Source organism: Kryptolebias marmoratus, linkage group LG11 (genome assembly GCF_001649575.2).
Source record: "Kryptolebias marmoratus isolate JLee-2015 linkage group LG11, ASM164957v2, whole genome shotgun sequence".
Lineage (NCBI taxonomy): Eukaryota > Metazoa > Chordata > Actinopteri > Cyprinodontiformes > Rivulidae > Kryptolebias > Kryptolebias marmoratus.
The window spans coordinates 21,641,562-21,667,113 of record NC_051440.1 but is presented as its reverse complement, the minus strand read 5'-3'; the positions used below and the strand labels follow the sequence as shown (position 1 = coordinate 21,667,113).

At 38.9% G+C, this 25,552-nt stretch overlaps 1 protein-coding gene across 3 annotated transcripts; it reads left to right on the top strand.

The window, feature by feature from the left end:
• Positions 1-1,087: 1,087 nt before the first annotated feature.
• Positions 1,088-25,414, top strand: bicd1a (bicaudal D homolog 1a). Of its 3 annotated transcripts, none has more exons than XM_017418832.3 (10): positions 1,088-1,480; positions 13,882-14,094; positions 16,983-17,135; positions 17,746-18,186; positions 18,479-18,844; positions 18,919-19,677; positions 20,154-20,305; positions 20,448-20,658; positions 22,030-22,115; positions 23,605-25,414. In XM_017418832.3, exons 1-10 carry the CDS (start codon positions 1,265-1,267, stop codon positions 23,723-23,725), a joined length of 2,718 nt encoding a protein of 905 aa, XP_017274321.1. In that variant the 5' UTR covers positions 1,088-1,264; the 3' UTR covers positions 23,726-25,414. The 3 variants fall into 3 exon arrangements, with proteins under 3 accessions (XP_017274321.1, XP_017274322.1, XP_017274323.1); XM_017418833.3 differs by having other exon boundaries at positions 1,089-1,480; positions 22,040-22,115; positions 23,605-23,740; XM_017418834.3 differs by lacking the exon at positions 22,030-22,115 and having other exon boundaries at positions 1,091-1,480; positions 23,605-23,735.
• Positions 25,415-25,552: the final 138 nt, after the last annotated feature.

Genomic DNA, 25,552 nt, shown 5'->3' with positions numbered 1-25,552 from the left:
GCCCACGGCGAGGGTTAGGGTCTCCTCAGGGTTAAAGGGGTAAGGGCCTTTTGGCCCAGGGGTAGGGTTAGGTTCTCCTCAGGGTTTAAGAGGTTAGGGCCTTTTGGCGCTGGGCTAGGGTTAGGGTCTCCACGGGGTTTAGGGGTTTGGGCATTTTTGCCCAGGGCTAGGGTTAGGGTTTCCTCAGGGTTATGGCTAGGGTTAGGGTCTCATCAGGGTTGAAGGGGTAAGGGCCGTTTGGCCCTGGGCTAGGGTTAGGGTCTCCTCAGGGTTGAAGGGGTAAGGGCCTTTTGGCCCTGGGCTAGGGTTATGGTCTCCTCATGGTTGGCTCATTGAAAACAAGTGAATTTTAATGACATGATAATGGATGTAAAGATAAAATAAAGACAAAGTATTTTGATGCCTGTGTCATCACATTTATGTCTAATTCTAAATCCGCTCAGATCAGCTTAATCGTGCAAAAACAATGTTTTAGACTGTCCTATATTGCTTTATTCTGTGTAACAAAGTGCAAAATGACACAACTGTAGACCTTCTTTCATTATGTTCAGACTGCAGTGTTTTATTCCCTGAGTTTAGTGCCTTTTTATCTGTTTAAGAAACACAGAGATTTTGAATATTTCTTAAAAAGTATTCTGAAACTAATTTAGTATACATCAAAAAAAATTGAATTTGAGTTGCATTGGAACATATATTTTTACCAAATGTCTTTTAAATAAATATTTTCTCATGAAGTCCCAAGCAAGACTGCTTTGTAGCTACGGAGGCTACTCATTTTGTATTGATTCAATGAAATTGTAAAGTTTTTTGGTTTATTTTGTTAGGCTAACTCATTTCCAAAATGTGTCAAATGATAGGCAGGGTTGAGAGAAGTTCGCGTCAGTGACCAGCAAGTGGCGCTCTTTGATCCATGAATAAGCAGAAATTGTGCCCTCTGTTTCGCTGACTATCATAAAAAATAACACTGACCTTGTTTGGAATAGGGAGGCTTCAGTTATAGTTTTAATGACAAATATTGTCTTATTCCGGCTCCTTGAAGAAAATGTTGTGATTAGTCATTTGGTGTTTAGTTCTAGGCTGTTTGTGCCTCTGAGGAGAGAGAAGGGGCGGACACTCAGCATCTTTCAGCCTCCGCCCGCCTCTCTCCTCTCTCCGGCTCTGCCTCTCTGTCCGAGACGGAGGAGCGACAGGGAGGAGCAGCAAACAAACAAACAAACAAAAGAAATAAACTACGGTAATAATAATAATAATATAACAAGGGGCGATGGCCGCCGGGGGAGGATGCGGGGAATCGGTGGATCAGTACCGGGCCGAGGTGGAGAGGCTCACGCAGGAGCTGGCCGAGGCGAACCGGGAGAAGATCCGGGCTGCGGAGTGCGGTCTGGCCGTCCTGGAGGAGAACCAGGCGCTGAAGCAGAAGTACGCAGAGCTGGAAACCGAGCAGGAGACCCTCAGGAAGGAGCTGGAGCAGTTACAGGAGGTAAGAGTTCGGATCTCCCGCCGGGTTCTGGTGCTCCCAAAGAAGCGCAGTGCGGCCAGCTGCGACCTCGCCTGGTTGCGGGAGTCTGGAAACCGGTGTGCCCTGCTGGGGAATACAGAGAGGGGAGTGGGACTTAAATGGGTCTTTATTCATAAAAACAGGGAAGGAAGTGTTGCTTGTAAAAATGAACACTTTACCTTAAAATAGAAATTTAAAAAAGAAGATGTTTGAGCGGTGAATGGGTTCACTTTGCATCTCAGAAACTCTTCACCTCTGACACTGATGATATATTGTTTCAGGAGACTCGTTTCTTTCAAGTAACTACAAGGAGCCTTCTATCAAAAATAAACTACTTTTAAAAATTCCTAAATATTTAGAGCTTCTTCATGCTGCCTCTTTTGTGCTAAAGTGCAACATAAAGGTTTTATGGGAATATGTGCAAAGAGTTATAATGATAATAAAGGTTTAAAGATTTTTAATTAGAAGCCATTTCATCCTTGTTGGAAAATCCCATGCAGTGGCATGAGCTGTAGAGAAAAGTGCTGTGGGAGCCAGCCTGAATAATGGATGCTGGGTGTGCTTATTGCTACATTTACTCATTATGGATACATGGATCTGTTTATAGTAACAAGATGCTGATGCTGACAGGACTTTGGACTTCAAGGTTATGGAGAGCCAAAAGTCCAGGAGGAAGAGGAGTAGTTGCATTTTCATGCACAGACTTTCACATGGGAGGCCTTTTAAATATATGTGCTGGAACTAGAATAGAGGATAGTCCATGTATTAAATGACTAAATACGATAATAAGATATTTGTTGGTCAAATTAGACATTTTTTGATACATCTGTTAAATGAACTTTTTAAAGTGTTCTTCTGTTGTGTTCTATTTTAATATATTGTTGTCCAAGTAGTGATCTTCTGATCATTTCACTGCTTCTAAGCTCTTTTAATCCTCTTCTCAGGACATTTGTTGACCCCAGTTTGCATAGAATGAAACCCATGTTTATATTAAACCATTTTTTGCTTTTTTTCCTTTTGTTTTAAGATTACATAACGCAAACACTTTTAGACATTTAGGCAATGTTAAGGATGCGTGCGCTGCTGGCTCACCAGTTAAAGCCAAAAACATAAACATATTGGGGTGACATCTGTTGCTCCGATACTCAAATTTTCAGGTTTTTGATGCACATGGTTCTGAATCTGTTTTTGTATTTTTTATTTCCATATTCTAGTTTGTAAATCAGACAGATTTTAGTGCACATCACAATAGTTGTTATGCTGAACAACCATCACAGTCACACTGTCTGACTGTCTCACAGTTTTGCGTCATTAGATGACGGTTTTTGTGGAAAATATGATAAAAAAGAAAAAGATGTTAGGTGAGTAGGAGAAGGACAGCTGTAACAGTGTCAATGAATGCAATGAATGCTGATAAAGCAATGTCTGAATAAAATAAAAATAAAGAATGATTTGTGATAGTTTTCATCCCTGTGGGGGTAATTATTATATGTCAGTCATTTGTTGTTCATATAAATATGTGTAGCAAAACTTTAATTTTCATCACTCAGACATAACATGAGCAGCAAGGAACAATGTTCTTTGTTCTGATCTATCATCGGTTTACATCTGCACCGTTCTCCACCTGCCTGTCTTTGTGCTCACATTCTCATTCCTGTCTGCCTGACATCTACTTCCATGAATATGAGAGGGAATTCCCGGGTGCAAAGCTTCCACTCCAATAACATCATTTTGTCTCTCTCTGCACTCAGGAGACTCGCCTTATCAAAACTGAGGATGGAAAATGGAATAGCCTCTAGGAGATGGTGGAATAAAATATGACAGTTTTTAGTATTATTATGGGAAGACCAGTCTTTATTTTTATGTCTTTAATAGTTAGCATGTGGAGGTGGCAAACATTACACCTGATGCTATGCAGTATTTGTCATTGTGGGCTCAGGTGTTCACGTCCAAGCCTGCCACTTATGGATTCACGTTGCTCCTGTGTTTGCATATGCTCTTCGTTCACCTGTGTGTCCTCTGCCCTCAGTCCAGATACCAGCTGCTGGAGATCTAAGGCCACTTTTCTCTGGTGCTGTTTGTGCTATTAGCTTTCACACGGTTCACAGCTAAATACAAATAAATACTTAGCTGCTATACAAAACAAATATTTTATGAAAATAAGTTATATGTAGCAGACTGACATTTTTCTTTAAACATTCATCAAATCAAGAAAATCTAGTTCTAGCTAATATTATCTTGGTTATTTTTGGTTTGTTTGTTTTCTGCTAAAGCAAAGACATGCATCTCTTATCTGCCAGCTGAACTCAAACATTCTTCTGTAGTGATCAGTTTTTCCTTCTCCCTCCTTGTCTTTCTCTCTGCTTCATGGTCCAGTCACGCTCTTATTTCATGTGGCCCAGTGTGTGAGTTCTGTACGTCTCTGGATAGCTGCCTAAGCAGTGCCTGATACACCCCATCCCCCTGGTTCTGGCTTGTTAGAGCTGTCTCCAGGCAGATCAACCTCAGACTGGACAGAGTAGGAGGTCGATGGACGGGAATGAAACCACTGCAGAGCAGGATAAGTTTTAGTTTCCGAGCCATGATGATGATGATACCATCATCAATACGTTTAGAATAGGTGTATATTAAAATGTAATGGTCTGACACTCTTTATTGTGTGATAAGGATATTTTTGTTCAGTTAAACCAATTCCTGCAAACAATCCCACACTATAGTCTTCAAAGGAAAGGTAACTATGTGGAAGTTTGTGAAAACGAGTTTGTTAATCCTGCCGAAATATAACACACATTTTAGCTCCTAGAGATTTGAAGCCTGTGTAGGAACCAACTTTTGTGATTTTTGATTGTGTTCAGGACACTTCTGTTCTCAGCACTTGAAGTAAATCCCAATGACAATCTGCATCATCTCTGTCATTTACGAAGTTGAAATAACAAAATGAGTTGTAACCGATCAGGCCAGAAGTTATTCCAGTCCACTTTGTTGTGCACATCTGGATGATTTTATTCACTAATAAAAAATATTGACAAAATGCAAGCACCTATAAGCATTTTTTTATTATCTTACTGTTACATGTTGCTGAGGACACTAATGGGTTTCATGGTATCACAAAAGAAAGCAGACAGGTGGTAAATCAACCTCCTGTCTCTGGGGAGAAAGAACCCATTACAGGTTGTTTTTTTTCCCTCCTTTTTGCTTTTCTATTGTGTGCAGGGATGGGTAGAAGGGCAGTAAACACGTATGGAGGAGCTGAATTGATGCATCATGAGATGGTGTTCATTCCATCTTTTTTTTTCCAACATCTAAACCATCAGCTCACCATATTCTATTACCTCCCCCCCTTTCCCTCTCCTCCCCAGTGATCCCCCCTGGAGTGAAGTGGTAATTATGCATCGATTTCTGCTCTGCTTGGTGAAAATGTATCATGTCAGAGCCAAGCTGCACTCTATTGAGTGTTGTGTAGCATACATTGTGGGGAATCACTCCATGTTGATGCAAATGCATCTGACAGAATTGAATGCCTTTACAGTCAATCAGACGAAATAGCTGTTGAATCAGCACCTTAATTAGAAATTAGGCTGAACTTTGACGTAATGTTTATTGGATAGCTGTCAGAAAGGAGTACTCAAGAATTGTCCTACCTGCTATTGTAATCAGAACAGCGGTGGTTTTGTGAAGAGAACTGAGCTGTAGAAAAAGAGCCATGTGCGTTGTTTTTGTGTATTTTTCTGTTTTTTTCCTAGAACCTAAAAGAAAAGTCAATAGTTGTATTTGGGACTACTTCTCCTTCTTCTCCCATGGTGTTTTTTGGGGGTTTTACTTGTGTCTGTGAATGTGTAAGAGGATGACCTGTGTGTGGTTATTAATGAAAATATAAAGAAAATAGCTGCAGGACAAAGTGGCTGACTTTATACAAAGAAAAAAAACTGTCTACTGCTTATTGTTTATACAATTAAATTGAATACATTAGTTCTTTTTCTTCTTAATGTTTTTTTTCTTATTTGAACAAGAAATGTCTTAAATAATCTGCAAAGACTCCTCGTGCCTGCCCAAGCCAGTACAGAATAGTTTGGGGTTTTTTTGAAGGGGAAAAAAAGCTACATTTTGCTGCAGTGAAATACAGTAGGAGCAGGACTCTCTTGCCTGCAGGATGCAGTATTGATTAGTGGTCTACTTTAGCTGTGTCTGCTGCAAACTCTGAAAGGGTAGCAAAAAATTCAACCTGTCTTTCCTCTAAGAAAACTTTTGTTGTTTCATTCACAGTCCATATATTTTTCTTTTGTAATGTTAGTTGGTGTCCTTGAGTCATTTGTCTCTTGTTTATATAAATCAGTTTTAATTTTTGCATCCTCAAATCATAACTGAAAATGTTATTAGATTGCTTTTTTTATTACCTTTTTATCTAGATAAAGTAATACAATTCTGCTACTGTTTGGATTCATTTCCTGCTCATCATCTCAACATGCAGGAAAAGAAAAGTCCTATCTAAATGTCCAGAGGACATTCTGTGCAGAAAATGGGGCTTTTGTATGAGCATCATCCTGCCAGTGATTTCCCTCAGCACTTCTCACAAACACGATAGCGCATATGAACATACAGTATGCACAGCCAAAGACAGAATAGGGTCAGTGGTCTGTCTTTGTCTATTCTACAGTATTATGGGGTGTACAGGGTTAGGCATGTAATAAATTATTGCCACATTAATCTATTTAAACTCTGCCCCCTGTCAAGCAAGGCTGATTTTATTATATGAAACTGAATAAGCTACATGACCTATACTGTGTACAGCTTTTCAAAATGTAAGAAAATTATGTAAATATGCATTTGAATTAAAAGTGACTGAGTAGCAAGTTAATTATCCCTATTTTGAAATTGCATAAACTGACTATAGAACTAAGTCTGACTATAGAATTAGAAAGTCATCCTGATGACTGAGTCAAATTTGTCATGAAGTAAACTTTTAGTAAGTAAACAATGTTGAATATAAGGAACAAAAATGTATGAAGAAAGATAAAACAACAGGAACATAAACTAATGACGGACTTTGCTGTATTACTGATGTTATATCAGTAGGATGTTTGAACAGCCATTTAGAAAGATTTCCACTACTCTATGAGCTTGACGGCTCTTCTGTGTCTGGACAAAAGCACTTTGGGTCTCTCAGAGGCCCCATGTGTCGATACTAGGAGAGCGACTGTGTGCAGCCTGTAAAGTGTGTTTGTCTGGCTTGGCAGAGTCCTCTTCATCAGAAGAGACCCACTGCAGAGAGAGGGCAGAGTGTTATCTGTTGAATCTGTTCTGTCTCTCCCTCTTGTGCCTCCAGCTGCCTGGCACAAAAACCGAGGCATTATCAAAGCTTTTATTTATACATCAATAAAATCCTCATGACTTTGCCCACAATTTGGCACAATTTCCTTGTGCGAATGTCAACATTTAGCTTGATATTTTTGCATTTTGTTCCTTCAATATACTTGGACAAAAAGGAATGAAGGATGGTAGTAAAAAGAGAGAAATGGAGGTAATGTGTTGTACATTATAGATTTTGTGTTCCAGTTTTCTTCCTCCTTACGTCGGTGTCCTAATTCTTTCATGAGCCAGACACGTTCCTGAACTTGCATTCAAGTATGCAGTCTAGTTAGTGCTAACTCAAGGATAATAAAATTGGTCTTAATAGGAAAAACTTCTTCCAAGCTTTGAAAATGTACTATTGCACTCTAAATAGTAGATGCTGGGAAAACTATGAGTTTAGTATTTGTGCTCTAAACTTCCAAATCAAACAAAACATTTATGATTACTTGTTAGCCTCCAATTATTAAAATCTTTTACTTTATTGCAAATAAATAAAAGTTTTTAGACAGCACTTTAAGATGCGTCACACACTGCTTACAAAACAGGATAAGACTACTTTAAATCATCTTGTCTGCTAATTCTGTGTTCATACTCCTCAGTGAATTGCTGTTTATCAAGTTGTACCCTGAGGCAAAAGATTTGTCTGCAACACAACTTTACCTTATGGCAGCAAAAAAACAAAAAAAACAACTTAGTCACACAAGAACACACTTTCATGCTTAAACATCTGCACCATCGGATGCAAAACTACCTGACATGGGCTGCCGTGTGTCTCTGAAGTATTGCATAGGAATTTTAAATCAGCATGAGGGCTAAACAGTTATTGCCAGATTAATTTGGCATGATGAAATAAATTTAACAGATATTGAGTAGAACCAAATTGCTTTAGTCAGATAGCCAACATTATAATTTATTGAGTCAATCACTTTAGTGCTTTTTCATCTGTAGATAAAGTTTGAAAAACAGAATTTGTTTTGGCTTCTAAACATTTTTTATTACATTTTGTAAGATTTGTACTTTTTATTAACTAAGACATTAATTTATTAATCTTGATACAATGACAAATTACTCACAAATACAAAACAGTATTGCATTCCTTGCTCCCGATAGTGGGAAGTAAAGAAAGGAAATCCACACAATTAAATAAAAAATACTTTATCAAACTTTCTAAAAGCAATATTCGTTTTTATAATGTATTAATCTACTTTTTCTGCTTCTTCTTTTTCTCCCCTCTGTCATTTTCTCCATCTGTCTGTATGCATCAGTGTACTCAGTGAACACGCTGCATTACTTCCTACTTTTCTTCTATTCCCACCCGACGGCTCTTGTACTCTCCCCAAATAAATGGTAGCAGTCAGGAGTGAATGCCAGTGAAGAGCTTGTACAAATGTGCCAGAGGCCACAATTTTTTAGTATGTGTGTTATAAAACGGTTTTAAGTGTGTATTATGTGTGTGTGTGTGTTTGTTTGTGGTTGACTAGCTCATGATCTCCTGGAAGGCACATTACGAAGCAAAGAGAGTGACACAGTTTCAGCTGGTAGAGTCCTTGCAGTTCATTGGTTGACTCCCTCATTCCAGCTTCCTATGTAATAGCAAAAAAAAAAAAAAAATCTACATCCTCTTGTTAAGACTACAGTGGCATCAGTTAATATTTTAATGGTTAGTTTGAAACTGCCTAATTTGCTGAGCCTAAATGCACAAATGAGAATGAGAAAAAGGGAATATAAAGATGGGTTTGTGGAAGGGAATAAAAGGATTGTAAATAAATTCTCCTGGAATTTGGCAAACCAAACTCTGATGCAGCTGCTTTTTTCCAAGTTTAGTCCTTTCAGTTAAATACAGACTGAGCGCAAAATAGAGATTGGCATTTTGGAAATCATTTAAGCATCTCTTTGTGGAGCAGACTTGAGCCAAGTTGAATCACTTGAACACACCACGTGGTTTTAACAGAACACAGCCTGTTTACTGGCAGACGTCTCAGCCTCTCACAGCCTGTATTGTGCACATTGTGTTGGTAAGAAAGCAGCAGATGTACTACTATTGTGGATTTTCTTGTAAATGGCTCAGATTTTCCAATATGAAGCACATTAAAGGGTTTTTTTCCAGCTCTTATCGTGCATTTATAGATTTTTTTTTTTTCCATAAGTGTCAGCGTAATAGCATATTGTGATAAGAGGACTAATAGGCTTCTCTGCTCTGAATAGCATTTCAGTGAGGATAGTCTGTAAGCAGGCCAATCTTCTTATTTTCTGTAAAGCATTTATAGTAGCTCAGAGTTTAGACAGTGATACAGAGAACCTCTTTTGCAGCTTGGGAAATTAAACTAAAGGATTTATACTGTACACTTAGAGCATGCCAAAGCTCTCTGTTACAATGATAAACTGTAAACACCTCTGTTGCTTTATTACCGGACCTCTGGCGGCCCTTAAACACATTCATCACTATCAGTAATAATTCAGAATGAAAAAGATTTGCTGAATTGTAAAATGGATGTTAAATTGTCTGATTAAACTTTTTTATTTGTGCGTTTTGTTCTGTGCAACTGACCTGTGGAGAAGCTGGGCTGTGAGAGCCCTGCTTCCCTTTGCTTGTGCCAACATTGCTTGTGTTTTTGTAAATGACAGATCTCTTGACTTGGCACTTTTCCCCGTGGTTGAGAAGCAGATGGGGACATTCTAGTGTCCTTGTTAAAGGCTTTGCTTGCTATAAATAACTCTCTGTCCATGGCTATATCGCAAAAATTGCAACTCTGAATAGAGATTTTTTTCTAGTTAAGTCCATCTATAAAGCTATGATCCTCCCACTCAAAACATAAGAAATATGGATTAGGAAAAAAACTAAATTAGAAATTCATCATCTTTTTTTATCTGAGCATTATGTTTAAATGAATAAGAAGTGCATCTTCTGTGTTGTGGATTTATTTGCCCAGTGGTTGTTAAGGCGTTTTTGTGTGAATTCTTATTGTGACTGTAGATTTGTAGATCATCAATTTTGTTACGTTCTCAGTTTATAAGATTCTGGCTGGTAAGCAATTAAATTTGAAATATGCAGGTGTACACACTTAAAACAACTCTCCTCTTTTATCACCACGGTGTCTGTTAGATTGCTTTCTCTCATGCACACACACACACACACACACACACACACACACACACACACACACAACTGCGTGACTTCTCAGCAGCAGTCCTGCTTGTCTCTCTCCATGGTACTGAAATCCCTGACGTTGTTGGCTGGGACATCCATCTGGACAAGACCCAAAAGTGTTGCTGTTTGTCTGTTTCTGTGGAAATTTCTATTTTTGCCTCATGTGAGTTGACTAGTTTCTGCATCTTCATGCAGTGACTTATATGTGTATATACACACACCTATTTTTTAGATTAGAGAGTAGTCTGCAGCAAGCTGTTATTGTCTGGTGTTTCTATCCTTACAATCACAAGCTCAGCATTCATTACTTAATTTTTCTCTCAAAATGAAAAATTGAAGTCCCATAATTCTTATCTTTCAGTAAATAAATAAATGGGATCCAGTGTAACCCGTTTCTCTTCTTCATGTATTGTAGAGCAATTTAAAGAGAGCCTAAAAACATATACAGTAGCTAACAAAAACTTGAGCATTTGAGTGATTTTTTTTTTACTTTTTCAACATAAAGTAGAGATTTTGATGTCTCTTTTGCTAAATGTTCCATCAGTGCAACAACAAAAGTTAGCAGAACTCTTCAAAATAACAGTGAAAAGGCAAATAATTTTAATGTAAACGCTGTAAGGGATGGCTCCACAGTGAAGTCCAGCGTTTATAAAGCTGATTTGTGATGCGGAAGGATTGCAACTGGTGTATTAAATGATGCAGCTTGTCATTGTGTTACTAAAAGTGGCTCAGTGTTTTTAAAAACCCAAAGCCGTTAATTGAATTAATCATAGCAAGACTGTGCTCAATATGTGAATCCTTAAAAAAAAACATAAATACTTATGTGTAAAACAATTATTTAATATTGGCCATAGGAATGAATATGTGTGGAATAGTTCTTTCTGTTTTTCTGTGTCAGTCTTGTGATAGCCTGATGATCAGGTTGTAATCCTTGTAATCTCGTTGAACACAGCATATCACAGATTTTTTTTTTTTTATCTCAAAAAACTGTGTCAAGTTATAAAAAAAGGCTTAGTATGTCTCTCTTGTTCTAATTTCTCATTGTTGCATCATTTAATAGTTTTTGTTTTTTTTTTGCTGTTATTAACAATTTGGGCTGATATTAAAAAGAGAAATCATCCAATTAGAAGCAACATTTAGGAGCATTTGAAAGCAAAGAAACTCAAATCATAGGACGAGGTTGACGGTAACTGTAACTCCAGCTTCTAGCATCTGCCTTAAGCTCTCAGAACTTGGAAAATTTAATCAAATCTGCTGTGAATCCCTAGCTAGAATTTCATTACTACAAATAAAATTCTTTTTCCAGTCTGTGTTAGATTACCCTGTAATAATGAAAATTTAAAAAATAATTTAAAATCCGGTCTTTGTGCACACTAATGCATGATCTCACACCCTAAAGCCATCCCCTGGCTCCTCATTATGTTCTGCAGCAGCCAGCATATGATTTCAGGGTTACACACGCTCCTCCTCCTCTTACCCTGGTGCAGGATTTGTGTTGCACCTCCTGCTTTGGCCTCAGGGATGAATATCTGTAGAAGTGGATTCTTTTGTCTGGACACTGAGGCACATGAGGCAAAGGAGCTTGAAGACTGAATACATTAGGTGGCTTTTATTAGAAATATCCAAACATGCTGCTAGTAGTGACTCCAAACAATATTCTTGAGGAAAGAGTGTTAAACTTTCATCTGTCCACTTTTTGAAAGTTAGTTTTCCAAGTAGGACACAAACACAGGGGACTTGTTCATCTGTCATTTAATGCAGTCCTGTTATTATTTTTAGTCACTAGGTTGTTGCAACGAGGCCTGAGGAGACTCTGCTTCTTTTATATGTAAACACATACTGTAGCTATGGCCATCAATGTCATTCACTGTGATTTTGTATAAGTGGGGATGGAGATGGAGCGAGAGGAACTGGAGGATCACGGTTCATCCCATGAAGGAGGCTCGTTATAAAAACATCTGCTTTCATTATGCAGCAGAGACCGACCGCTTCTCTGTGGATGAGTAGCTGCTGATTCATTGTCTGCAACTGGGACAGACTCTGTGTGTCTCCTGGATGGATGGATTCTGCTTTTCCAACTTGTTTATTAGTCAGATCAAGTAAACAAAATTCGATAGTTGAAAATAAAAGTTGAGTATTTAAAGTTGTCAGAACCGTTTCCATAGTGTTATTTTTATCACATTTATTCTTCAATTTTGTGTTTTCTATGTTCTACCTTTGGTTTCATATTATCTTTTTTTCTGCATTTGAAAAGTGCTTTAAAAATAAGGTGGAGTAGTGCTTGGCAGTCATTTTATTTTTATGACAGCTGCCGATAGGCAATAAATGATTTTGTGTGTGAATTTGTGTCTGTTGGCAAAATATCTTGTGATCCACCAGATAGATCCCACAAAAAAGTCTGTAATGCAGTTGATTTTACAGATACTGAGCTAAAACTTGATGTAGTAGAAGCTGTGACTCATTCTCAACACATACTCTAAACAAAACATCTCATGATAGTGCATGAGATTGCACATCATGTTGTTTTTAGGTTTCACAAAAACAATTTCAACTCCATTATTTCTTAGCATAAGGCAATCTGTAAAATGCTGACATGAAAGGCAGCAGGCTATATGCGTTCTTTTAATGAATGCTAGGCTTTTAATTTTCTTAAACTGAGACTTACTGCCTTTGTTTACCAGACTTACTTCAGTGCTTATTATGTTTCACCTACTTGGTTTGCATGAGAGTTTTTGTCTGGAAGCTTGTGGATTTTTTATTGATTATCTGACAACCTCAAAGGAGCAAAACAGAGCCAAGAAATCTCATAACCTTTACATTATCGTTGTTTTACCTCACTTTTTGGAGCCAGGGTTTCATTTTCTAGCCTACTGGGACACAGCTGTTTGGCTGAGTCTCTCATCTTAGGTGAGAGTGTGAGCTCATTCACTCACACAGTGCATTCAATTAATCAGCTGTTTGGCTTTTGTTCTAGAGTTTGTTCTTCACATCATTTTCTACGTTCACACTGTTCCTCCCTGGAGAGAAAAAGAGGGCACCTGGGAAACTGAACAAAAGAGTGTGTGTGTGGTGGGGGTGGTGGGTGGGGCCTCTGTAGGGGAGGCAAAAGGAGGAAAAGCACTGTATTTAAACTTGAGTGGTACAAATTTGCTTTACTACAAATAGTTGCATCTTAAAGACTGCAAAATTTATGCATATTGATTTAACAGTTTTATGTCACAATTATAAAGCCTAATTATTTTTCCAGACAGTGCTGTATCGATTCATTATTCCTCGATTCCCTGAGATGACTGCAGGCTCCATAACCTCATTTCCTGCTGATGTGCTGAGAAAGTGAAGGATGGGTCATAGTTTTATTGAACCACTCAGAGCAGCTGCTGCACAGATGTGAAGGAGAATATATTTCCACTCGTGGAATTCTGCCTTAATGCAACCCTGCAGTTTGATACCGTGTAACCACAGAACTTTTGTTTTTGTCACTGTTCACCTTGAGAAAGTAGCCCCACTACAATTGGCTTGTTTATTCTGTTGATGCCTGCTTTGATTTTCTCAATCAGGCCTCAGCGACTTTATCATGACAAGTCAGCTTTAGGAGCTGTGAAAACCTGTGTCAGGAAAATGGGAACACTGTTTCTATTGATCAGATTGAAACATCAGCCCTCATGAGCAACACAACGGGTGTCTGATGTGAGGGGCAGCTTCTACACAAGTGAGCAGTCGGGGCTGTCAGTGAGCTAAAGTACAACAAAGATGTTCAGAACTGTCGCTGCAAATGCCTCACATGGTTTAGGATGTTGTGCTAAGGGACAAGAATCTGTTTTGTTTTGATTTTACTGCAGACTTGGTTTGTCTTCCTGATTAACCCTCCTCTTAATGGCTTCTTCAGGCGTTCGGCCAGGCCTACACCAACCAGCGTATGGTGGCAAAGGTTGGTGAGACCAATGAGGAGACGCTCCTGCAGGAATCTGCGTCCAAGGAGGCCTACTACATGAGTCGACTGTTGGAGCTGCAGACGGAGGTAACGCTAAGCCGTTCTGTGGCGTCCAACGCCCAATCAGAGAACGAGAGGCTCAACATGCTTCTGCAGGAGCTTCGAGAGGTGAGCTTGCATACATAGATTTAGACAAATAATATTTTGCTTGTTAGAAAAACAAAAGAACATGCTGCTATGTAACAGTGGCCTTTAATTAAGATTCAGTGAGGCTGCCTAAAGAAATGTTTTTTCAATCAATGGTACAGATTATATATATATATATAATTCTCAAATGTAATTGTAAAATAAATTTATAATTATTTAATTTGGATCCAGATCTGCATCATGATCCGTCATTTAGTACCTCTACTATGTAAGACAGCACTGTAGTAGCTAAATGAGGCTTGTGCGTGTGTGCATACATTATTCCATTTATTTTAAAAATACCCTCTTTAAGATCTTCTATATGAATAAAAATGTAATTTCTGAAAAAGCATTTCATTATCTTAGCCATGAGATATTTTTCTCTGTTGAAAAACTTACCATGACACATTTGTTTGATTAAAACCAGAAGATCCTGACAACATGGGGTCAAACCTTAAACAGAAAGAACAATGTCTGTGCACATATGTTCAAACCTGATTCTTGTACAAGCTCGCTGGTCTGCAGCCAGTGTTTTGAGAACCGCTGAAGTTTGACCCGGGGTCAGACACTGCAGCCATGACCCCATTGTGGGGGGGTAAATCCGGTGCTAAGCTGGGGAATAAGCGAAATTCCCTGAGCTCGGCACATGTGCAGCAACAGAGGAGCCGGTTCGCTCTTGTCTGATTGACTGAACTGATCAGGGAGCGATGTGATGGAAGAGTTATCGTTTGTGTAATAAACTTACATCAGGTTCACAAATCCAAATATGACACATGTTGGATCATGTTGAATTAAAGTATCAACCTAATTAAGGTGATAATTAGTTGATAAGCCTAGTTTGTATCCTGATGCACACGTTTGAACTAAGATGGCTCGATAATGGCGTGTTTATGAGAAGCTTTCTTCTTCTCTTTGAAATCTTCATCTGCACACATGATGGTTATTAATGAGGAAGAGTAGCTCTTTCATGGAGAACAGCAGGTGTTCCTGTCACACAGGGGGGTTCATTTGGCAAAGGTCCCCTCTAATAAAGATTTATTGATAGTCTAACCAACTTTTCACAAACAGAGTTAACACAGAAAGATGAGCTGGAGAAATATTTGCGTTAATCTGTCAGTTTAACGTGGTTTTAGACAAATACGTAAACGTCTAAAATATTTTCTCATTTGTTAGCAGAACCTCAGATGGTGGTTTGTCTTTTTCATTTTTTTATTACATACTATTGTTTGAAAGTAAAGAACACACTCATAAACTTTACAATCAGATTCACTTTTACTGATTCCACTTTACAACAGAAGCAAGGATGGCGATAACACATGATTACAAAACAACAAGATATCTGCTGTGATTACTGTTTTATCAAATTTATTGAGGCTTTCACAGTCATACTCTGTTCTGTGAACCATAATTTAGAGGTTCAAACAGTTCTTTCTGACAGACTGTGTGCTGCACTCTCCCTGACCCTGACTGCTGTAACCCCTGATAAGATACCTGCTTACTGACTGATAATTGGCCTCAAATCTCAGCCACTTCATATATCATTTAGTCTAATTTTCTGTTCTGTCACACGAGTGTGCTAGCAATCTGCACCTTATTTCCAAGAAAGCTGAGGAGCTGAATACAGAAAATTCAATAATTTACAGTGTATTTTTTTAGACTTCTTAACTGTTCTTAGTATTCTTAGTTACAGGCCTGGACTGCAGACTAATTTACTGCAGATTCATGCTAATGTAATGGATGCATAAATGGTTTAACACTGTCTTGCTGTGGTAAGCAAGTTATTTGTTGTCTTAATGATCCAGTTTCAACCTGTATTGACGAATGCAGAGATGAACAATGTTACTAATTGTGCTTTTGGAAATGTTCTCAAGCCAGGATGACGATTTTCATTTCAAAATGGTGGTATGGTCACGCCTGGAGGCCATAGGAACTCAGCCTCAGATTTCTGTGGATTCTGTGAATCTTTTCATGTTATGGATTTTCAGGGTGACTGAAACCTATTTCAATTTAACATGTGGTAGAAATCATTCTTTTTACTCATATTTCACTAGAAATGGGGTTTTCAAAAAGTCAAAAGTGTGTGTTTGTGATTACCAATGCATGTTGGTGTTAATAAAAGGTTTTACATTGCATTGGTTGAATCACCACTGCTTTGTTGACCTTGAAATTTGCTTTCTTGGTTTCAATATTATAATGCGTAAGATACAGTGTGTTGTGATGTTTTTAGTTTCAGTGAAAATATCACTCCTACAAGCAACATTGCTTGCTCTGTCTCACACACACACAAACACACAGGAGATTTGGAGGGTTTAATATGTGTCTCAGCTCGAAGTTACCCCCTCCTGGTGTGTGTACCGGCTCACTCCTGACACTCTCTGGGTCAGCAGTTCTTCCAAACAGCATGCACAGAGGGCTGCAGAGGAGCTGAAGGGAGCTCTGCAGCAAGAATACAACAAAAATGCCCAAACATACTGCAAACAAGTTTTTTTCTTTATCTTTCATATGTTCCATCTTCCCAGTAGTTGCATTTTAGTGGACACGTTAATATTTCCATAAAATTAAGAGCACCAATTCCAATAAACCCTCAAGTCAATACAGAATAGAGTTTTAAAATATTTAGCACCACCTTGTTTTTATTCTGTTGGTCTGTGAGTGCAGATAATTTTGCTCAGGTGTCCTACAAACCAAGCAACTCCTTGTGGACATAGTTCTATGACTTTAGTTATGTTAAAAAATGTGAGATTAAAAGAAAATCACTGATCTGTGTGATATTGTCCTGTCAACTACTCTATCTTAAAACGGTATTAGATTTTGTATGTTGTTTTTTCTTTTCTCAAACCTTGTGTTCTGTTTTCATCCCTACTCTACAGAGTAACGAGATGCTGGAACTACAGAGGAGCAGGATGAGGGAAGAGATCAAGGAGTACAAGTTTAGAGAAACCAGGATGCTTCAAGACTACACAGAGCTTGAAGAGGAGAACATAACTCTGCAGAAACAAGTGTCCACCCTCAAGCAGAACCAGGTTAGCACACGGATCATCGCCATGACACTTTGTACTCTAACAGCTTTGGAGTTTGCGTGTCACTGTGGTGTAACTTTTCCCTCACTCATGACATGTGATTCTCATTTTACCACTCACAAGCAAATTTGATCCCTTGAAGATTTGTCATCACTTTTAGAGATGAAACAACATCCTTTGCCTAACTTTGGGTCACTTTTATAAATATGGCCACACTTGAGTGCAAGTATTATTTTGGGGAAATCAATCACTACTCTCAGTTATTTGATTGTCATCATTTATTTGCCATGGAGTGTTTTCTCTCTAATAGGCTGATGTCATGCAGTTCTGTCAGTCATGCATAGAAATGTCCTATTACTAAGATAAAACAGAAAATGATTTTGTCTTAGGCAACAGAAGAGCAGAAGATCAAGATTAGATTTTAATCTGAAAACACCATCATTTCCAGATATACTGATTAGCAAAAATTAGGCTACAAAAGGTGAAGAAAAAGCAGTTTATTAAAAATTAAATCTTTTCACTTTGTTTTTAGGTTGGAGTTTAGTCATGTACTCTTTATCAGAAAAGCTAATGCAGAACAGTAATAACATTTCTCCTCTCTACCTCTCCTTAGGTGGAGTACGAGGGACTGAAACATGAAATCAAGGTGCTGGAAGAGGAGACCGTCCTCCTTAACAGCCAGCTGGAAGATGCATTGCGCTTAAAGGAAATTTCTGAGGGTCAGTTGGAGGAAGCGCTGGAAGCCCTGAAGACTGAGCGTGAGCAGAAGAATTATCTGAGGAAAGAACTGGCGCTCACCGTCACCGGCTTTGAGGGTCTCAAGTTCTCCGAGGAGACCAATGGAACAAACGGCTCTAACGGCAGCGTCGTTCCCACAGCTAACAGCAACATTGAGGACAGCAACCGTTGCAACGGTCACATCCACACTGGATCAGGGTTAGCTAAGATGAACGGGGACTACCGAGCAGGCCGGAAAGGAGACGGCCTCGTCCCGGACCTGTTCAGTGAGCTGAACTTGTCGGAGATTCAGAAGCTCAAACAGCAGCTGCTGCAGGTGGGTCTTCAGGACGTTGTTTTTTTAAATCCCAATGAGGATAAAAATGAAAAATAAAAATTAAAATCTGTGTCATTAGTAGCCTGATAATAATGTTGATACTAATTTGGTCACAGAGGTAGTGCATTTTTATATTCAAAAAAAGTTAAAAAACAAAAACAACTGCATTTTTATAACAAAGTCCATCTGCAGCACTTGGTTTCATCAAGTTGTTTCCCAGACTTTATGGGAATTAAGACACAATAAAACATACCATCTAGATAAAATCCCATTTTATTCCTCCATCCCTCAGGTGGAGCGTGAAAAGGCAGCTTTGCTCATGAACCTGCAGGAGTCTCAAACCCAGTTAAAGCACACACAGGGTACACTGACGGAGCAGAACGAGCGCGTTCATCGTCTCACCGAGCGCGTCAACGCCTTGAAACATCTCAGTGGAGACAAAGAGCTCGATGACCCACAGGAAAGTGAGAAACCTGATGGTGGCTCTTTGTCACCATCAGCCAACAGCCACCGCAACCCTGATATCCACGGGTTTGAGATTCTAGAATGTAAGTACAAGGTGGCGGTGATGGAGGCCTTAAAGGAGAAGTACAACCAGGAAGTGGAGGGGCAGGGAGAGTGTCACAGTGATGACAGAGTTCAGGCACTAAGTGAACAGGTTGGTCAAAGTTACACTTAGCTCATGTAATTTACTGCAACAAATTTTCCAATTTAAATCATTTCTCTTCTTAGATATCACATCTGGAGCGGAGCTACCATGAGACCCTGGAGAGGGTGGTGAGCCTGGAGGCAGAGCTCCGAGCAGCAACAAACACTGCAACAGAGAGTCAGAGAATGCTGAACACAGCTCAGGATGAGCTGGTAACTTTCAGTGAGGAGTTGGCACAGCTCTACCATCATGTCTGTCTCTGCAATAACGAGACGCCGAACCGCGTCATGCTGGACTATTATCGCCAGAGCCGCATCACACGCAGCGGCAGCCTCAAAGGCTCAGACGATCCTCGGGCTTTGCTCTCTCCTCGCCTCGCACGACGCCTTGCTGCAACGTCTGCAGCCTGCTCCCCTGACCCCCCACGCAGTCCCATGGACTCCCCATCCAAAGACACTCACCACTGTGAGACTACAACTAACTCAGTGGACTCTTCATCCTGCCATAGTAGCCCCAGCCGCAATATCACCGGGTCTCCGACCATCAGCATCTCTCGTTGTCCGTCTCCAGTGCCCACAGATGCAAGTGGGGATCTGCGGAAGGAGCCGATGAACATCTACAACCTGAATGCTATAATCAGAGACCAGATCAAACATCTCCAGAGAGCTGTGGACCGTTCATTGCAGCTGTCCAGGCAGAGGGCTGCTGCCAGGGAGCTGGCACCAATGCTAGACAAAGACAAGGAGTCCTGCATGGAGGAGATTTTAAAGCTCAAGTCCCTGCTGAGTACCAAGAGAGAACAGATAGCTACGCTCCGCCTGGTGCTCAAGGCCAATAAGCAGGTAAAAGCTCAACTTTTATTGTATTTATTCCCATTGAATCTTAAGTGTCTTTCATAAAACAGTTCCGGCCATGTCCAGCACAGACATGAGCTGGGGCTGGGTGGTCTTAGAAAGCGAACTTTGTCCGAATTTTTAAACTCAATGTTGCTATGCATCATAATCAGTCTCTCCTTGGTAATAAATCTGTTTGTTGTTGTTTTAATCCTGCAACCTGGTGTCATCACAAACTATATGTCATTACTTTGTCACATTATTGAGCCTCAAAGCCAACTTACCTTTTCACTTATCAACTATTCTGGCTCTGTTAACACCAATGGGCTAGCTTCAAACCCCCTCTTGCTGCCTCAGCCATTTAGAAATCACATTGAGGCGGTCAAGTGTCTAAGCCCTGGTCTGAGGTGTCTTGTGAAAAAGCCTGAAGTCATAAAAATATTGTAGAAGAAAAACTCCTCAAAACTTCCTGTTCACTTTTGCAGACGGCAGAAAACGCTTTGGCTAACCTGAAGAGCAAGTATGAGAATGAAAAGGCAATAGTGACAGAGACCATGATGAAACTGAGGAATGAACTGAAGGCTTTAAAAGAAGATGCTGCCACCTTTTCCTCTCTCAGGGCCATGTTTGCCACAAGGTAAGAGACAATCCACGAAAGTAAAAATTAAGTTTACGAAGTGAAAATATAATTTTCTGTGTGGAAAACGAAACAAAAAAAAAAGATACTGGAATTGTTTTGATCCAAGGGTGACTAAATGAACATTTTTGTTTCTCCGTAGATGTGATGAGTACGTTACCCAGCTGGATGAGATGCAGAGGCAGCTCGCAGCAGCAGAAGATGAGAAGAAGACATTGAACTCACTCCTCCGTATGGCCATCCAGCAGAAACTGGCTTTGACTCAACGTCTGGAGGATCTGGAGTTCGACCATGAACAGATTTACCGCGGCCGAGGTGCTAAAGTGCCCAAGATAAAAAGCAGCCCTCCTAAAGTAAGCCACAGACATTCCTTCACAACTCTCTTAAACACTGTCAAGCTTTTCTCCATCATCACTTCCCTGTGCTTCTGTAGTTATAAAGTCCTCTTCATCTCTGTGTCAGTATTAGTTCTAGCCTCAGATAAGGCAAACACGGGCTACTCCAGTTTCTATCGAAGCACCAGTTGTAATGTAGCAGACCTTGAGAGGCTAATAATAGAGTTCAGACGAGTCACTGATCTAAGATCGGTCAACAGCTCATATCTTATAGCTCCAGCTCCTACAGCCGTGACTGTATCTACTTTCCCTCAGACAAGGAAGATCAATGATAGTCTTCACACCCACCACCTATTGTACAAACTGCCAAGAGGCAAAGGTAGGATACAGAAAGAGGAGGGGAAAAAGATTTTATGTCTCCTTGCTTTGAACATACAGGAACTCTCAGAAAGGTGGAACTGCTGACACTGCACTTTATTCCCAAAGCATCGTTACTACAGAACCTAAACTGAATAAAAGATTTTTAATTAACAGCTGGTAGTCTGACACAAGAAATGTTTCATAAAATTTTCAATATTTTAAAGTGAGATCTAGTTTATTTTATCCTCCTGTAGTTCTAGAAACATTTAAAAATGAAACCCAGGAACAGAAATGACTGCAGAGTCATCTTCAGTTTAATGACTCACAGCACCTCCTTGTGGAAGATTTTGTGATTTTTTTCTTTTTACGCCTTAAAATAATTTTATCCAATGAAATCCTAATTACATCAGTTATGTTATGTTAATTGCTTTAGATAAAGAATTTTACAGGAAAAATCTAATGTTTCAACAGCATGTAAACCAGTTGTTAGATCTTCTTTATTGGGTTTTACTTTTCAATGAAACAATGGCCTTTTCTCAAAGGTGCAGTGCAAACATCTTTCCTCTAGATGGCAATGCTTGGTTACAATTTTGAATTTCTCTGAAATAATATTCAAACATCTCTGTCAAATAATGACGACAGGATGATGTTATAGAAATGACTTCATGAAGTGGCTGTCCTGGAGTCCAACAATATCAGATTATTAAGAATTGTTTTCATTTCTCCCTCTTTTATGTGTCAGGAGTTCAATACAATATTGAAAAGTCAGGTATTTCTGTGTAATTGTTGAAGTCAGTCATTTCTCTAACAGTCACTGTGGCCAGATAAAACAAGTTAACAGTATTTATAATATGGCCGGTGTGCAGCGTTGATGTAAAACAAAGACCAGAATCAGTGCAGTCCTTCTGTATAAAAGTAATTTTAGTCTTTTCCCTCTAAGCTGAAGCCTCCCCCTGTCTTATCCACCTGTTTTCTCTGTCTTGTCTAACCTCAAGTGTCACCACTCTGTATATTTGTCTAATTTATCAGTTTTTTGTAGATTGTCAGCAGCCTGCTGTCTCAATACCGTCACTCTCCCCACAACTAAGGCGAGGGAGAGCCTCCATAGGCCGCAGGTAACAAGTTAGAGAACCTGCTGACCTTTACACATTTCTTAGAGTAGAGCTCCTGCATCCAGCTAATTGGTCCTGCATGTTCTCAGTCTTCACATGTGCGTCACACAGTAACCGATGACTGAAACACTGCACCTAATGTATTAATATCACTGTTCATCGGGTGACGGAGTGAGGAGATTTTCATTTTGCATGCATAACTTTGCATGGTAGCTTTGTATAAATGCTTATTTAATTAAATTTGCTTTTTTTATGAGTCTGGACTTTAAAACATAATATATCAACACTAATTTTAATGGTCAAACTTGACTTTGAATGTGTAATACCAATAGTCTCTAACAGCTGATTAAAGCTTTTAATGGCGGCTGAAGATCTTTAGAAATCAGGACAGACAGTATATAAAGCTCTTTTTTTTACTTTTTTCTTTTTGTTTTTGGCACATACAGTTAATAGTTTAATATTTATACACATTACAATTAGCTACATTTTGGAAAAGAAGCAAAACGGTAATTAAATCTTGTCCAATGAATACTTCAGGGTGACAGGTAGTCTACAGTTTAGGTCTCTAAATGTTTTAAACACCATCCTGAATTTGTCCTGCTGTGTTTGTTGTTTTGTTGTTGATAGACACAAATAAACCAAATTTAAAAAATGTGATACAGAGGTGGCAGGAGGGAGGAAGGTTTAAACATACTTACTCTGCTTCAGATGTAGTCAATGCTAATTGTTTTAAAAATAAAATAAAATCAGCCTAATTAATTCATCACTTGATTGATCACAATAGAATCTTGAAATTGTATTGATTTAAACTCCCCAACATACTAATCAGGAAAACCTTAGACATCCATCTGAGGCAGCTCCTGACAAATCTGCTTTATTTGACTTTTTATTTGAACTGTCTGACCTTCTCTCAAACTGTTATTTAGCCTATAAAGTGTTTTTATATCCTAATTTTTACTGTTTTCCTTGTTATTCAAGCAGTTAAAATTACTACTTTGACATTTTAAAAACAAAGTTTTCTGATTTCCTCAACCTAAGAGACAAAATGAACAACTCTCATGTCTGTATTTACTGGCTTCAGTCAATCTAACAGCACTTCAAGAGCTTACTGACCAACAGTTTTGATTCACTGAATGTTTAGGATGTGAAAACATTATGTGGTTCCATCAAATTGTTTCTGCTCATTTTTACCAAAAGTCAGGCTCACGTTTTCCTGCTTTCAATCTATGCGCTAAGCTCAGCTTACCCTGCTGCTGGTTATTTTATTTTCTTGTATAGTGTTTATCTGTCCTTTACTCTGAAAACTAAACAGTTTTTCTTAAAATTCTTAACTTTCCTTAAGAAAGCCACATTAGTTTTTTTTTTTGGGGGGGGGCATGTCATATTTTGCATTTTTGTTGCATATTTCTATAGCTCCTTTTTCATTGCAAATAGAATACTAGTCTTCTACTTATTCTTTCTTTCTTCTTCTTGTGATTGTGTTTGCTTTCAGTCGTAAATTTGTGGCAGAGCTCCGGGAACACCACACAGTCGTGTCCGGCAGCCACAGCCTTCTCTCCCCCTGTGACCCACGTAACTGCCTGGCCCACCAGCCCCACCTTCCAGGTACCTAACGACGACGCTCCAGCCCCCGACCCCGGCTCGGTCTGGAAGGAGTCACGCAGAGGCAAAGACACCATGGATGGGGGGGGATTACCTTTCCCTCGACCCAGCAGCTCTACGTGACCCGGCTCTGGCAGGCCCTCAGGTTACCTGGGTCGCAGAAGAGAAGGAGGACGTGCTCCCCCGTCTCTGGAAGTGACTTCCTGCCATGGAAGAAGAAAACTGAGGAGTGAACTGAGACAGAACTGCCAGTGAAACTGCACTGGAATCTTCCCCCAACACAAACTGTTATTTATTAATAATTTATTGTCTATTTAATATTTATTTCATATACTTATTATTAAATATCTTTATGTTTTAGTTATTTTGCTGGAAAGGGAGACTTGTTTTTCTGCTGTGGTGAAGATTCAAGTGGTCAGTTTAGAATAGTCCAAACATGGCCAGTTTTGTTCTCTTTCACCAGAAATTAAACAAAAATCGAACTTAGACATTATTGATGACATTCTTTTTAAACACTTATCATATAATACAGCATTGGTAATAATAGATTTTGTGAGTATAACAAGTCATAATTAAACCAGTTGTCATTTTCCATAGGGGTGTTTGAGAAGCGCAGCATTTATATAGAAAATGATTGATTGATAAAGGATTTCAGCTTCCTTTCACCCTTCTTGAGACGCGTTTTAAACTGATTTTTATTTTCAGATCAGTTGCATAAATACTGTTTTTTATACTACTTATTTATTTTTACAAAAAAAAGCTTAAAGCTTAGATCTCGCAGGCTGGGATGAAATAGAGGTCGAGTGTTTGAGGTCAAGTTTTCTTTTTCCCATTTTGAATTGCACAGGTTTAAATAACTACAGAGTGAACAAAGGTTAGTGTAGAGGATTTCTCATGTTGTTGGTGTGTATTTTGTTGAATTGCTGTTACTGTCATGTTGAAATTGTCCTTCTCTCACTGTTTCTTTATTGTAACAGAGAGAAATAACATGCAGGGTGACATTTTCAGTATCTCGTGCTACACTTGTTGTCACAACATTTCCCCTGTTATCCGTCTCCTTGTGCTTCCACCAAACAGAATGCAGTACTGTACAAGCACAAATATGCACTATGCATTAGAGCAATACAGTAGTGGTTGGCTGATCTTGATGAGATTTGCATTGATGTTTTAATCATTTCTATCATTGTTTATTAGCCAGCGAACTATCAGAAATACATTTCTGTCGATTTTCTGTGACTAAATTGAAACATTTCCCGCTTTTAAAAGTTAATATCTGAGTTCCTACCTTCCTGTACATTTCATAAACATCAACATCTCTGATTTTAAATATTTAACTGCATTGATGCTTTTGTCAAATAAGAAACCTTGAACTACATAGGCAGTATTAGTGTTGTAATGACAGCATTCCTGTGAAAACAGTCAATGGACTCCCTGTTCAGTGTGTGTGCACATTTGTTTGATTTGTCTTTAACAGTATAGATTGTTAACTTTGCAGCTACTGACTGATGGAAATGTGTACCCAGAAGTATCATCTGACTCCCTGCAGGTTCACCAACTCTGATTTGTTTGCATAAATGAGAAATTCATCTAATCACTGAAAGAAAATGTGGTTTAAAGAGAATTGTATGCTGTAATAAATTGGGTTTTACAGTTTCTCCACCATTTAAGTATTAAACTGGTTACCACAAACAAGTAAAACATTTTCTTCTTGGTGTTTGTTGTTTTTCTGGGGTTTTTTTAACTGTGGAGGAAAAAGTAGCAGCACAACTTCATGTACCAAACAGCAAATCAATAGTTTAAAAGAAGAAAAACATAAATAGAACTAAAATATTTCTTTG